This window comes from Gobius niger (genome assembly GCF_951799975.1).
Source record: "Gobius niger genome assembly, chromosome: 16".
NCBI classification, from domain to species: Eukaryota; Metazoa; Chordata; class Actinopteri; order Gobiiformes; family Gobiidae; genus Gobius; species Gobius niger.
In genome coordinates this window covers 459,574-475,695 of record NC_136867.1, presented here as the reverse complement: position 1 = coordinate 475,695, position 16,122 = coordinate 459,574, and the positions used below count along the sequence as shown (strand labels likewise).

General features: G+C 42.7%; 1 protein-coding gene across 2 annotated transcripts; it reads right to left on the bottom strand.

Annotated features, from left to right (window-relative positions):
- Positions 1–5,451: 5,451 nt before the first annotated feature.
- Positions 5,452–16,117, bottom strand: LOC306975575 (kelch domain-containing protein 1). Of its 2 annotated transcripts, XM_079573163.1 has the most exons (14): positions 15,989–16,117; positions 15,680–15,796; positions 13,193–13,263; positions 12,321–12,438; positions 10,255–10,367; positions 10,091–10,178; positions 9,204–9,287; positions 8,301–8,381; positions 8,171–8,229; positions 7,638–7,747; positions 7,498–7,570; positions 7,341–7,425; positions 6,282–6,334; positions 5,452–5,677 (listed from the first exon to the last, which is right to left on the bottom strand). In XM_079573163.1, the coding sequence occupies exons 2-14, from the start codon at positions 15,785–15,787 to the stop codon at positions 5,539–5,541; spliced, it is 1,182 nt and encodes a 393-aa protein (XP_079429289.1). In that variant the 5' UTR covers positions 15,788–15,796; positions 15,989–16,117; the 3' UTR covers positions 5,452–5,538. The 2 variants fall into 2 exon arrangements, with proteins under 2 accessions (XP_079429289.1, XP_079429290.1); XM_079573164.1 differs by lacking the exons at positions 13,193–13,263; positions 15,680–15,796; positions 15,989–16,117 and adding an exon at positions 12,513–12,621.
- Between the last annotated feature and the right edge of the window lie 5 nt (positions 16,118–16,122).

The window sequence follows — 16,122 nt, the reverse complement described above, 5'->3', positions numbered from 1 at the left end:
GATACAAAGGAGTGTCATATTTCAACCATATTAAACATGTCACAACACTGTCAGGCAGTGATAAAAGTAGTAGCTACACAATTGATTTACTTAATAGTTAGCCCGCTGTTCCACTATGATTTGGTTGACTTTGGTTGGACTTTGTTGACACTGTGGGTCGTTTAGAACTCTGACATGAATACTACCACACATGCGTACTGATAATGCTGGTGTAGCTTATTATGCTGTTTTGTAATTAGGTTGGAAGAGCTGCTGGAGTTTTCAATTTTTTTTATTTTTTTTATGTTTCTGATCAGAACCATTTTCTTTAAGCTTTTTATATTCATCCACCTTTGTGTCTACACATAGTACTACGTAACCACCTTTAAAAATATGTTTAGACTAAATTCAGTTCTACCATATAATGTAGAAGGTACAGATATTTCCTTGAGATGATGCTGAGAAAACATTGCACTAATGTACATGGAAATCACACTTAACTTTCACCAATCTAGTTAGATCAAAATGACAAAAATGTCACTGTGTGATTAAAAGTACATATGATAAATGATTTATATAATGGTATCGATATGTGGTACAGATTGTGATAGACTTACCACCTTGTGTTTAGAGTTGTGTTGATCTCCACTTCTCTTCAAAGTGACTCCAAAGTTGGAATGTAATCACAATATGATTCATCCATTCCGGCGCAGATTAACCTGCAAGAATAACAAACATCATTACCTTAATAGGAATAACCAGCATTTTAAACTAATCAAGCAACAAAATGGTTAGCCTGTTAGAAAATACAGTATTGTATCTAGCGCTAAAGCTAAGGAAAGGCTAAGGCAAGTCTGGAGGCTCTACATGACTAAAACCTCTAAACATTGTGGACAACACACATGGGTTATCTGTGTGGTCCATCCATCCATTTTCTTCCGCTTTATCCGGGGCCGGGTCGCGGGGGCAGCAGTCTCTCATATTCTACGCAGGGGTCTCCAACTGGCGGACCTGGGTCCAGATCTGGCCCTCCAGAGACTTTAGTCCGGACCCCAAAGCCTTTTCATCCTCTCTATATACTCAATTTCTAAGGCTGAATAAAAAATTATCTGAATAGTTTGAACTTTTTTTTTACATTTTCAAGAACAATGAGTGTCTGTCCGGACCCTGGACATGTCGAAAGTTACGAAAGAAGATTTTGCAGACCTCAAACTGTTCTACAGGTACCTTCATCCATGTGAAGAATAAATATCTGTCAATCTATATTTTTAAGTATGTCTTCTCTATATACCTATAACACAACACCAAAGACCGCAAGTCTCTATCACTTTCTGTTCCAAAGTTATGTCTGAAAAATGGGTGATGCTGTAGATGGCGCAGCATTTGGCGCCCTCGGCGGCCGCCTGGGTCACCTATGCCCATGACTGGCCCTGCTGGAATGCTCTGAGTACTTCAGTGTGTGAGCAGCTGTGGAAAGGCTCTTTGCTGACACCTTGTGGTCAGGTGGAGACATGCTGCATGGGCGGTCATACTGGGGGGATATACTCAGAGGTGAATAGAGTCGCCTAAATATTTACAAATATTTATAAAATCACCCAAATGTTCCTTATTAGAATCAGAATCAGAATCAGAATCAGAATAGGTTTTATTGCCATGGTTTGAGAACTGGTTCACAAACTAGGAATTTTTATCTGTGCAAACGTTCAACATAAAACATATAACACAGAATTAAGAAAAATAAGCTAAAAAAAACTTTCAACTATAGGGCTATGGGGAATGCATTAAGAATATTAAATAAGGTAAATAAGATCAAATGATTAGTGACATATGGTAAGATAACAACAATTTGACCATTTTGAGTGATATAAAGTTATAAGTTTATAAGTTTATTGATGGAATGCCCCTTGAGATGTGCCATCTCGTTTGCGAGGGGGTCCATAAAAGTGGTGATAGCAGCAGATCTAAATGTGGACACACCACACAGTGCAAGTGCAGATTACATCTATGAGTCTGTAACTAAGCTATAGAGACTTGTTTTTTGTTCATGAGTCTGATGGCGAAGGGAAAAAAACTGTTCAAGTGGCGGGATTTCTGGGTCTGTATGGACCAAAGCCTCCTGCCTGAGGGGAGAGGGGTGAATAGTCTATGTCCAGGTTAAGAAGGGTCAGCTGTGATTCGACCCACACGCCTCCGGGTCCTGGAGGTGAACAGGTCTTGCAGAGATGGGAGCTTACAGCCAATCACCCTCCCAGCAGCATGGACAATCCTCTGCGGTCGATACTTATCCCGGTCTGTAGCGCCGGGAACCACACGGTGATGGAGGAGGAGAGGATGGACTCGATGATGGCCATGTAGAACATCGGCATCGAGCATCTTGGTCAGCGGGTTAAGTTTCTTCAGCTGCCACAGGAAGAACATCCTCTGCTGGGCCTTCTTGATGAGGGAGCTGATGGTTGGCTTGCTGATTGTTGGCTCCCATTTGAGATCCTGGGTGATGGGGAAGGAGTCCACGATGGAGATGGGGGTGGGAGAGTCTGTCAGGGCGAGGGGGGACTGTGGGGCTGTGTCTTTCCTGAAGTCCATGATTATCTCCACTGTCTTCTGGGCGTTCAGCTCCAGGTTGTTGTGGCTGCACCACCAGCCGGACCACCTCTCTCCTGTCGGCGGACTCATCACATGAGGGTGGTCAGGTGGTGGTCAGTTTAACGGACTGGTGACTGGAGGTGCAGCAGTTTGTGTACAGGGAGAAGAGTCAGGGGGAAAGTACACAGCCCTGAGGAGTCCAGTGTTTGTAGTCCAAGTGTCCGAGATGATCTTCCCCAGCCGCACGTGCTGTCTCCGGTCTGTCAGGAAGTCAGTGATCCACCTGCAGAGGGAGTCGGGGACGCTGAGCTGGTAGAGCTCGTCACGTAGCTGTCCAGGGAGGATGGTGTTGAAGGCAGAGCTGAAGTCCACAAACAGGATCTTGTTCCTGAACGTTCCTGTGGAGTCCAGATGCTCCAGGATGAAGTGAAGGGCCAGGTTCACTGCGTCGTCCACAGACCTGTTGGCTCTGGAGGGGGGCGGTGATGTCCTTGAGGTGTGGCAGGACCAAGCGCTCAAAAGACTCCATGACCACAGACGTCAGCGCCATCGGCCTGTTGTCTTTAAGTCCTGTGCCGCTCACTGTCACGTGTCGGTCCAATCCAGAGAACACATATATGTACAGGGACAATAAAGAACACCTTCAACGCCCGAATTACTGTAACATTCTTTAATATTCAGCCATAGAATCAAACTGTTTTTACACAAACAGCATGCCCAAATCATAAAATCCACCAATAAATATCCACAGCGCATATTTCAAAAAAGGTCAGTCACCCCATACCAGGGTGAGATGATACAGTACTGAATGAGAGCTGTATTTAAAGCCACACTGCAGAACATTCCAGATTAGAGACATTTACTATGGCACACGAGCAGCCAAACTGAAGTCTCAGGAGAGCTGAGGTAAGTGTCTGTATTTGATTCTATTCATTGGGCGAAACGTTCCGCAGCGTGGCTTTAAACGCACTGATTTGGCGTGTGAGAACAGTGGTGCGTCGGCATTGGCTCTCCAAACCGTTGACAGTTGGAGTTAGCCTTCTCAAAAGCTAAATGTCCAGTGGTTTTCCAACAGCCCGCACAGCAAAGCTCCAGCGTACATTGATGTGTTTCACCTTTGTCCTGCCCAAAGGTGCCCAAAGCTGTTAGAAATGGCACAATGGCAGAAGGCGCCTCAATAATGAATTCCTCACTCCCGAAACACCATGTGCCAGATCCATGTTGAGCTGGGAAGCGCATGCACAAACAGGAGGGAGAGAAACTGGAAGCTGGGACCTAAAGATTCATGTAACTGGGCCAAAACTGCAGACATATTGGTGGCACAGGGAGTTGTAGCTGGAGGAACACTCCCACAAAGCGGAGAAGAAAAAGCTAAGGTCGGCCTGTTTGTCGGTCACTGTGACGGTCAGTATCACCAGTGTTGGGGACAATACTTTGAAATTGCATTTCATTACAAAATACTGAATACTTTGTCCAATCAGAGTACTGTATTCTGAATACTCTGAATACTTTCACAATGGTTTGCATTATAGTTATGAATGTGATTAAAAACATGTAGCCACACCTGTTGTACACTGTAGCAGTGCACATTTTGATCATTTTAAGTTTACATGTTTTTATGAGGCTGAAACTATGACTAAAATGTCCAGATATTTTCGACTAAAATGTGACTAAATAAAAATGTGATTAAATATGATTATAATAAGTATTATAAAAAGTCGAGAAAATGTACATGCAATTTTAGATTTAGTTACTAAATCTAACTAAAATGAAAGGACATTTTCGTACTAAACTAAATTAAAATAGGTTAAATAAGCGCATCACACACGGTGCACATGTGCAGTGTTGGATGAAGCTGAAATAAAATGATTCCAATGTATTCCTTTGATATGAGGAAAGTAACTGTATTCTAAATACTCTCAAAGGATCAGAGTATAGTCACTATGTATCATATTGGGTCTGAACTGCCTTATCATCTCTGTAGTGCAGCCAGAACCTTGGCTTGAAATAAATAAATAGACTAATGCAAACGTCCACAGCAGCACATAGACACACTCACTGAGGAGGGTCTGCTCCTGCTGCTATAACGTCATTATTGCTAAGAAAGAACGACCTCTGCAGTGCTTCATGGGGCCTTTAGAGGAGAGTCAGAACTCTGTGCTAAAGTATATGCATATGTGCTCGGGGTGTGTACTTAGTCAGCACTTCAAAGTAACACAATCGAACTGGGAAGGGCTTTAGATGCCAATAGGTCTGAAATGAGTCTCTCACTGCGAGGTGATAATACTGCATCTGCTGCCGCTGCTGTGGGGGCTGCTGCAAACACTTCAAGGTTATGTCCCAACTTGAGGTCTGACCTGTGTTTGCGCATGTGCAATGTGATACAAACTCAATATTGGCTGAGCTATTTCATCACAGATAGCACTTCCTTCTCAGAACCACCATCTTTGAGGAAATGTCCCCAGAACTTGTTCATTATAAGATCAAGGACCACATTCTTGACATTAAAAACAACGTGAAGAGTTTCAAGGCGAGCCATTTTACGGTGTCCCCAACCCAGCGAGCATCCAGGAGGACTGTTCTTCCCTGAAGGGTTTTTGGAGTGTGGAGAAGAACGAGAATCTGGCCTAGTCAGTCAGTAATTGGCTGAACAGTGAAGGGGTTAGTAAACAGTCACACACACTGTAAACACCTGTTAATCTACCTGGATGACTGAGAATCCTGTTTCACTGAACTAGAATTTGGCAGGGTTTGCCTGGTGACTTTCATCACTAAACCTCAGTGTCTGCATCAGGAAATGTCAGGCTCTTCCCTGAACTAAGATATTTACTTTATGCTAATGTTTCGGTGCTTGACACTTGTTGCTAATCAACATCTATATTGCTCATTTTTCTCACAATGTCAGTTCTCGAGGTTTTTCCCACGACCTGTGCGAGCGTTCGTCTGCAGCTGAGTCCTGGAGGAGCACGTGAACAGTTACTGCTGCTTCTTGGAGGGTCTGTAGAAGGACATCCGGGTGTGCACCGCAGTGCGGAGCCTGTTTGGGAGCAGAGGCAGCTGGGTCCGGAGAAACTCGCAGCCACCCACTGTTTTGGCAATGTAGTCCTCACAAATCCTACGGGAACAGGGGACAGGAGAGGAGTCACTGTCCTGTAAAGGATCTTTATACTCGGATTCTTTTGAAAAGAAAGCATTTTTTATTTTACTTCTCCCTTACAAAAACATTTGACATGATATATAGTTACATACATGTTTGTTTGTTTTGCTTCTATAGACCGGTCATCCAATCAGAAAGCTGACAGAGCTCCACAAATATGGCTAAAACCAGTTTTCAATAAAAGTAAAAGGACTCAATACCAAAAGCGTGATGAGCTGTGATGGCAGCACACTTTATAAACCACAAAGAGTGCAGGGCTCATTCTACTCTCTGAAGGAAATAGCTTCTCAAGAAACGTCCCAAACAAACATGGAAATACCACATACATCATCTTCTAATGGTTTTGTAATTGTGAATAAATCAACATTACAGTTGTTATCTATAAAACCCATTATATCTGGAGACACAGATAGGTCAAGGAAAAGCAATAGCAAAGAAATAGATTAAAATCTAACCATGCCTTCAAGTCAAAGTATTAAAAATAATGATGCTCCACCTTTCACCCAAAAGACTGTGTTTTGTCTATAAAATGTTCAAATGATTTGGGGCTCTGTGCTCTTACCTGGAAAGTGGATAAGGCTGCGTCTGGAAAACGAGTGCGTCATTGCAGTGACCCTAAAAGAAAAGTGGGTCTGAGTCAGTCTTCACTTCCTTTAAAGGATGTTACAACATATTCCCTTTGATCAAAAAACAGACTAGCACATTGCCTGATTAAACTTATTAACAATCCTCTGACTTTTCTGGATTTTATCCACCTTATTTCTACAGTGAATGAATGAATAAAACTTTATTGTCCCTCATGGGGACATTTGTTCTGGGCACATAAAGTGCAGATGCAGCTGACAACAATTAGTGCAACTTAACATCAAGTTGATGATAAATAAGTGCAGACTTGTACAATACAATAAATAAAACCATATATCACAATACTTGCAAAAACTGCATTGTGAGATATGGTTACTGGCAAATATGGCCCCGATCTCTTTGTACTAATTGCTTTTGATACAATTTAGAGCAGTGCTGTTTTTAGCCCCTTTAGAGTTAGTCTTTAGGTGCTACACACCAAACAGGCGCGGGTGATTACTGTATTGTCATTGTGAAAGGCACGCACACGTGTGGTAAATGAGTGCGTGTGGCAGCGGGGGCAGAAGAGTGAAGTGATCAGCCCACTCCACACAACAGATGTTCAGAGCACATTCAGGGGGAAAAAATGACAGAACATCTGGATTTGGAGCAACATGACCACCTCTACTACATCATAAAGACACAAGTGAAACAAAAACAGTGTCTGAGCAGGAGCAGCTGAATGACCTGGGGCGGGTGTGGCTGCTGTGCAGGCACAGCGGCTGAAGCAGAAGGTGGATGTTGTGTCTCACTGGGCCGTGGCCCGTCTAAATGAATACGAGATTTAACAGAGCAAACAGCGCTGACTATAGAGCGCTGATAGAGAGGCAGAGGTATGCATTAATGAACAGCAGTCTCAGTGCTTCACTTTGTAGTGCTGCCCCCTACTGTTCTGACTGAATTCTTGATCAAAGAAAAATAATAAAAAGTATTGTATCGTCCTGCAATATCACGATATGTTGCAAAATGGATATCATGTGACAGCCCTTATCCATACCGTGTCCACCAGCAGAATGTAGTCACAGCTCCCTCCGAACACAATCACATCCGAGTCCTTCCCTGGACACGCCGTGTGCCACAACCTGACAGGGAAAGTCCGACACCTGGTCAGCTACCATCATATACCGTAGAAATATTTTAGAAACCTGTTTCACCTGGGTTTCTTCTTATAGGGATGTTCCACTTCTCTCCACTTCCTGGTTTCAGTGTCGAACACCCAGCCATCACCTGCAAAACAAAAGAGTCAAAGCTCCTGTGTGCGGACGCCATGGACTGTCTCTGAGGCGGCTCATACTCATGGGGTTACAGTCCATGCTCAGGCCTCCGAACAGGAACAGGCAGCTGTCGGACACTGGGGTGAGTGAGTGCCAGGAGCGGCCCGTCGGAGCAGCAGAGGCCGGGACGCTGGGGGGAAAGGGGATAGAGAGAGAGCGGACAAAGTTCAGGCTTAAACGAGACGCTGCAGGTGAAAACAGGGATTTTTCATGCAATGGTTGATGTTTAGATTTCTACCTAGGATTCTCCTTTAGCATCCTTGTTTTAAAAAGTAATAAAAAAAGAAAAAAACTCACATGACTCGATGCTTTTTTTGTGACTGTTTCTCGACTCACCTGTCGTCATTTTGATATCTAGTTTTAGTCATTTTGTCCAATACTTTTCCCAGGGTTACTCTAAATGATTATGTTCTGGACCTTTCCGCCTCTAGCATGTATGGATCATGTGGGTGTTTGTTTTGTTTTGATATTGTCCCCCGTTTGACTTTGACCCCGCTGGGGAGGAGGGAGGAAGGAGCAGTGGACTCCTGTGTGGGGAAGTGAGATCTCTTACAGCTCAGTCCACGTCTTGGAGTCCAGGTCCAAACAGTGCAGGTCATTCGTCCTGGTCTCCTGCATTTCAAAGACAGAGTGACTAGACTTGGGACAGTTCGGAGCCCAACGTTCTCACAGAGCACCCGTACCATGACTCTGCCTCCACAGACGTAGCCTTTGCACCCAATGGAGGCGCTGGCGTGGGCGGCGCGAGGGGCGGGAGCTCGGCCCTACAGGAGACAGTGTAGTGTTAGCAGTTTTCAAAGGAAAGTCACATAATCATGAAAACAGGTAACAGGTGGGGGGCCTTAGACTCACATCACTACGGCCGGGGACCGCTAAACAATACCGATATGTTCTCAAAAAAAAGGTTCTTTCAAAAGGTTAGGTTCTTTTGCTATCGAAAGAATAAATGTCAAATTAGAGATTTGATGCTGTTGGTCCAGGGACAGCTTAATTTTCTAGGGCTGCTAACGATTATTTTCATGATTAATCGATGAATCACTTAATCACATGAAGCTAAAGGGCTGCCGCTTGAGGACATGTTGATGAAGTAAACTTAAAGTGAGTGTTTTTGGAGGCTCATAGTGCCAATTCTGAGCTCTAGTTGGATGAGACACAGATTTTTATGAAATCTACAATGTACAAAACACTGCATAAACTAACTATAAAAACAAAGTAGGTTGTCATCAAAAACACTACATTTTCATGTCATTTTTTCTCTATTTGAGTCTGTGTGAAGTGTGAACCAGAAAACGATGAATCGATTTCTATAATAGTTGTTGACTATTTCAATAATCGATTAGTTGTTTCAGCCCTAAAATTTTCCCTACTTTTTTTCTGAATGTTTGCCCCATTTTTCCCCAAATTATCCGCCATTCTTCCAACATTTCTTGACATTGGAGATGAACCCGATATTGTACTTTTTTTTTTTTTTTTAGCTCTGATGGGCATCAAAAAAGTATCATAAACCAAGTATCGCTAAAGTACCGGTATCGGAATGTCAAAAAGTACCCGTACCCGTCCCTACGCAGGGCTCGGATTAGACTCACGTAGGTTTGCGGTTGAGTCCAGCTGCTCGGTGTCGGGTCAAATATGTGCACTTCATTGTTCCAGCCCCAGAACAGCTCTCCAACCTACGACCAAACAAGACTGAGGGAGTGACACTTGTTCAAGAAGTGGCTATGATCAGACAGAGATTTACAAAGTGGTTTCCTAAAGGCCTCTTCATACTCCACAAGACGCGAGAACTTTGGAGTATGAATAGGCCTTAATCCTTATAGTGTCTGAGTGATATGAAAATAATGTGTACGACATGTAGAATAAGCCAGAGATTCTTTTCAGGTCACTTCCCCCATAATGCAAACAACTGGAGGGCCACACAGTAAAATGTCATTAACATTTGAACATTGAGCTTTTTATTTATTTTGCTTTTTTTAAATTTGTCCTTGTAACATACAAAGATACAGAAATTCCGTAGCATTTTTTCCAACAGGCATTATTCCACCAACTTGACTATGGACTTTTTCAAGTTGGTGGAATTAAAAACATGAATTAATGAATGCCTCTTTCCTTTAGGGGCTCAGACACTTTTTCAGTTTCCCTTTTAAGACCACATAAACATATTTAAAAGATTAAAATAAATCAAACTGCGTCTGTCTTGGATGTGTTTGAAATGATCACACAGGCCTCACATCTCCACTAAAACCCGCTCAAATGGATGAAAATACAAAGAAGGACTTTCACACTTCACACTTGCTTCAGGGACAGTCTGACTTGTTTGTGCAACTTGTGGGCCAAGTCTGAACATGGCCTAATTGAATCAAAAGTCAAATTTGAATCCGGATCCTTCTAACTTTCCTAAATGTTTCTTTACCGATGATCACATAAGCCCAAATAAGTCTCAAAGTAAGTGTATGTAGAGGATAACAGCACGTACCCATGAGGTCTCGTCCACGATAAAGCTCCGGCTGCCGCTGTCCAGTTCGCTCAGCTGTTTGTGCCCGTATCCTCCGAAGTAAATTATCCTGCAACACACACACTTTACCATTCTCTACTTCCTTAAAGACGGCCAATACTCTGGGATGAACGCCTCCTGCTGACTTTCCATCGTAGACCCAGCAGGACAGCTTGTCTCTGGGGGACGGAGGAGCTCCGAGCGCATGGGAGATCTTCCTCCAGGTATAAGTCCCATCAGTGAGGTCCACACAGTAGAGCTGCAACAAACAGATGACATTGAAGTTTCATAGGCTGGCATTGACTGGAAGAATCTTTTTTTTTTTATTCATTCATATAGAGATGGTGAAGTTGGTGGTGATATTTTCTATAAAAGTAGGAGTATCTTAATAGCTTAATAGATAAACGAACTATACAGAGTTTAAAAATGTTAAAATTATGTATTTTCCTCCCCCTACTTGCTCCAGCAATGTCCTAATGAGCCCGGACCTGTTCACTGCCTCTAAAATCCTGCACTGTCACTCAAAAGGGTGTTACTTTGGGTCTGAAGTGCCGTCATGCACGAGCTTTATATAGAGACTGCAGTTATGTGTAAGACAGGACAGACAGGACGTTCATGGTGAGTGTGGATACCTGCTCCTCTGAGGTGTATGGAATTACATGTGGTGTGCCCCAGGGTTCAATATTAGGCCCAGTGCTTTTTAACCTGTATATTCTCCCTCTTGGTGATGTCATCAGGAGACATGGAGTCAACTTTCAGTTATGCTGATGATACACAGTTATACATCTCCATGTCTCCTGATGACACCAGGCCAATAGATGCACTTTCTAACTGCATTTTAGAATCAAATCCTGGATGGCAGAAAACTTTCTCCAGCTTAACCAGGACAAAACTGAAGTTTTAGTCATCGGTCCTGAGGCCCAGAGAGAGAGACTTTTACCCAAACTACAGTCACGTCTATGAATCCTTCCTCACAGGAGAAGAACCTGGGTGTGATCTTTGACTCTGAGCTGGCGTTTATTCCACACATTAAGAATATCACAAAGATAGGTTTTTACCATCTGAAGAACATAGCCAGAGTCGCCCCATTCTCTCTCGGGCCAACACGGAGACGCTCATGCATGCTTTTATCACCAGTCGTATCCACTACTGTAATGCCCTGCTCTCTGGTCTTCCCAAAAAGAGGATCTCAGGTTTACAGCAGCTTGAGTCCTGATGAAGACCAGGAGGCGGGACCACATTACACCTGATGAAGACCAGGAGGCGGGACCACATTACACCGGTTTGAGAATCGCTGCATTGGCCCCGTGTGTTTCAGGATCAACTTTAAAGTTCTTTTAATGGTTTTTAAATGTCTTAATGGTCTTGGTCCTTCTTATCTTTCAGAACTGCTTTTACCCTATGAACCTTCACGGCCCCTTCGCTCCTCAGGGGTCTCCTAGTTATTCCTAAAGTCAACAAAAAGAATCAATATTACGGCCCTCGCCTCTGGAACCACCTGAGGAGGAGCTCAGACCTGAGGAGGAGCTCAGACCTGAGGAGGAGCTCAGGCCTGAGGAGGAGCTCAGACCTGAGGAGGAGCTCAGGGCTGAGGAGGAGCTCAGACCTGAGGAGGAGCTCAGGGCTGAGGAGGAGCTCAGACCTGAGGAGGAGCTCAGGCCTGAGGAGGAGCTCAGACCTGAGGAGGAGCTCAGACCTGAGGAGGAGCTCAGACCTGAGGAGGAGCTCAGACCTGAGGAGGAGCTCAGGCCTGAGGAGGAGCTCAGACCTGAGGAGGAGCTCAGACCTGAGGAGGAGCTCAGACCTGAGGAGGAGATCAGGGCTGAGGAGGAGCTCAGGGCTGCAGAGAACGAAAATGTTTTTAAGAGCAGCTCAAGACCCACCTTTTTAGCTCAGCCTTTAACTGACTAATCTATTTATTTAATCCTAATATATAAAATATATATACGGGAGGTTGTGCAGGCGTATTGTTTTAAATGTTGTAATCTGTAAAGCACTTTGTGATATCCTTCAGTATGAAAAGCGCTTTATAAATAAAGTTTGATTGATTGATTGATTAAAGACCTGAGGTGGCAGCAGTGAGTATAAAATTACCAACTTGCATCTAGTCCCTTTAAGTTCTTAAAAAGGACGTGATGGAAGTTGTCATTTTTATACTCGATACTACAATAAACACTGCAGTTCCTTTCCCGCAGGTTTGGGCTGGGCTGACCTGGTTGGTTTGTCCGTTGTCGTCACAGCCCCCGAACACGTACAGGACCCCGGCGACGCAGCAGCCGCAGGTCCCGGACATGGAGGGCGGGACGTCCCCCTGCATGTGGAACATTTTCCTACAAAGAAATACTGGTTATTCTCTCGTCTCTATGTCCTGTTATTACTGCAAATACTACTAATGTATTCTTACGCTGTAGCGGTCTGTTCTAGGTATAAGTTTGGAGAATAACATAAGTGGATGGAGTCTATACTGAGCAACATCCTCTCACGTCTAAGATCCTTCATCCCAACTGTCAGAAGGTGTCTATAAAGTTAAATTACAGTACATTATTTAGAACTTATGGATACAGACTTTAAGGAGAGACACTGCAGGAACAACTCAACTTTTCAGTTTTCAAACATAAAAGCTTTCGCCTCGAAACAAAATAGTCAAATTTACACATTCATTTGTTTTATTATTTCACAGAATCTTTGCGTCATAGGTTTGTGCAGGAACCTTTCGATTCAAAATGCATTTTGTCTCAGTCTCTGGGACAGGCACCACATTTTCCAGCCTTGTTCTTGAATATTTCATTTTATTGAATTCAGATTCCAATCTCAAACCTTATTTATTGAGCTTTGAACTTAATGATCCAAAAATAACCCCATAAATTGAAACTCTATCCAATTTTGGCCAACTTTGCCTTACACACAAACCTTACAAAACAGTTCATCCTATAGTTGTGTCAGCAAACTACAGCAAATGTTGGTATCTCTAAATATTCCCTGCAGTGTCTCGACTTCAGTGTTTCATGAAGCTTTCGTGAGTTGCAAAGTAAATAAAGAGAAACTAATCTTGTTCATAAATGCAGTTGTTTTGGTGATACTCACCATACGCCTCGCTCTAAGTCATATTCCCAGATCTCATCATTGGGCAGGAACACCTCCTCGTCACCGACCGACTGTGGACAAACAGCATGTTACAGCGCAGTACCCACGAACCCCAGCATCTCTATCTCTGTTTCTTTTATTCTCTCTCTTTTTGAACATGAGCACATACAGTGCCTCTCGAAAGTATTCATACACCTTGAACGTTTGCACATCTTGTCATGTTTACAACCCTAAACATAAAGATTTTATTTTGATTTTTTTATTTAACGTTCACACGCAAGTAACCGACAACTGTGAAGTGAAAGCAAAATGATACATGATTCTGTTATTTTTCAAAAAATAGAAAAGTGAAAAGTGGGGCGTGCATAAGTATTCATACAGCATGAATACTTTGTGGAACCCCCTTTTACTGTAATAACAGCACAAGTCTTTTGGGGTTTGACTCTACAAGATTAGCACATGTAGAGACTGACATTTTAGCCCATTCCTCTTTACAAAACAACTCCAGCTCTGTCACATTAGAAGGAGAACGTTTGTGAACAGCAGTTTTCAGATTATTCCACAGATTTTCAATAGGATTTAGGTCAGGACTTTGACTGGGCCATTCTAACTCATTAATATGTTTTTATTGAACCACTCCATTGTAGATTTATCTTTGTGTTTAGGGTCATTGTCCTGCTGAAGGTGAATCTCCACCCCAGCCTCAGTTCTCTTGTGACTCCAGCAGGTTTTCCTCCAAAATGTCTCTGTATTTGGCTCCATCCATCTTCACAACTATTCTTACAGTCTCCCCAGTCCCCGCTGAGGAAAAGCAGCCCCACATCATGATGCCCCCCCCGTATATTTGACACTGGGGATGGTGCACTCAGGACGATGAGCAGTGTCCGGTTTGCTCCATACATAACGTTTGTCTCATCTGACCAAAGCTCCTTCTTCCACATGGAGCTGTGTCCTCCATATGACTTCTACAAACTTCAAACAGGATTTCTTATGGCCTCCTTTCAATAATGGCTTTCTTCTTCCACTCGTCCATGAAGGCCAGATTTGTGTAGATACGACTTATAGTTGTCCCATGTACAGATTCCCCCAGCTCAGCGGCAGGACTTCACAGCTCCTCCAGAGTTATCTTGGGGCACTTGGTTGTATTTCTTACCAGTGTCTCCTTGTTCAGTTTGTTAGTTTAGGTGAACAGCCGTGTCTTGGTAAGTTGGCAGTGGTGCTTTACTCTTTCCATTTCCGAACAATGGATTGAACAGTTGCTCCGGGAGATGTTTAAATCTTGGGAAATCTTTGTATAACTTAACGCTGCTTTAAACTTCTCCACAGCTTTATCCCTGACGTCTCTGGTGCTCCTGGACCTTCATGATGTTGTTTAGTGACCACAGCTCTGAGGGCCTGAAAGAACAGCTGAAATTATACTGAGAGTAAATTACACACAGGTGCCTCTGTTTAACCGTTAGGCCAAGGTGTGAACATTCTGGAGTCATTAGGAATGTTTTAAAGGCAATTTAATGCACTCAGAAAATGCTGTATGAATACTTATGCACGCCCCACTTTTCACTTTTCTATTTTTTGAAAAATAACGGAATCATGTATCATTTTGCTTTCACTTCACAGTTGTCTGTTACTTTTGTGTGAACGTTCAGTTAAACAATCTAAATAAAATGTTTATGTTTAGGGTTGTAAACATAACAAAATGTGCAAAAGCTCAAGGTGTATGAATACTTTCGAGAGGCACTGTATAATGCAGTTTAACGTCTTAACTTACTGAGCACATTTTCTCCAAATCTAAAAGCTTCTGGACTGGAGTTTGCAGCCTATGGGCCAGTGTAATGCCTCATTTGAAAGCTAAGACCTACAAAACTGATCTAAACGGATCTTTTCTTTGCATTGTTGCCGTGTGGTAACTTTTTTGACTTGCTTTTTCATCTCATTTTTATTGCCACTTTTTGTTGAGTTTTTCTTCCTATTTTGTTGCACATTTAATGTATATTATATATATATATATATATATATATATATACACACATCTATATATATATATATATATATATATATATATATATATATATATATATGTATATACATATATATATATATATGTATATATATATATATATATGTATATATATATATTATATATATATATATATATATATATATATATATATATGTACACACACATCTGTTCTTCCTCGTTCTGATTGTCACGGACAAAAAATGAAAACGTGATAAAATATGGAAAAAGGTGACACAAAAGCAACAGAAATGACAAACATAACACAGTCCGTTTTTGAAATGTCTGCTGAAGTATGAAGTATGAGTATGAGTATATTTTTCTGAGGTCCATACCATGTATCCTCCCCACACGTACAGCAGGTATGAAGTATAAAGTATGAGTATGAAGTATGAGTATGAAGTATGAGTATGAAGTATGAGTATGAAGTATGAAGTATGAGTATGAGTATATTTTGCTGAGGTCCATACCATGTATCCTCCCCACACGTACAGCAGGTTGTCGTGCAGGACAGCTGTGTGTCCGCTCCTCTCTCGGGCCACCAGCTCCAGGCGGTGCCTCTCCAGCGCGGACTCCATGGCGAGGCGCTACAACAGAGAAACGTCAGACTAAATGTAACCTAAACGCTTGGCTCACATACAAACCCCTCAGGTAAAGGGTTGACAACACTCGCCAGTCGCCACACACCCTGCCTGATGTTTTGTTGGTTTGTTTTTTTGGTTTGTCACGGTATATTGCAAAAAGGAAACAGCTACAGGGTTAATCTGAAACATACCTACGTTCAGGACTGGCGCGCGCCTTAGTGTGTCATGTTAAAACTCAGTGTCATAACTGTGTAATAAGTGAAAAGTGCCAGAAAAGCCTCGCTCCTGGGTTATACACATACGCGATGTCAACAAAGGCTGCTTCCGGT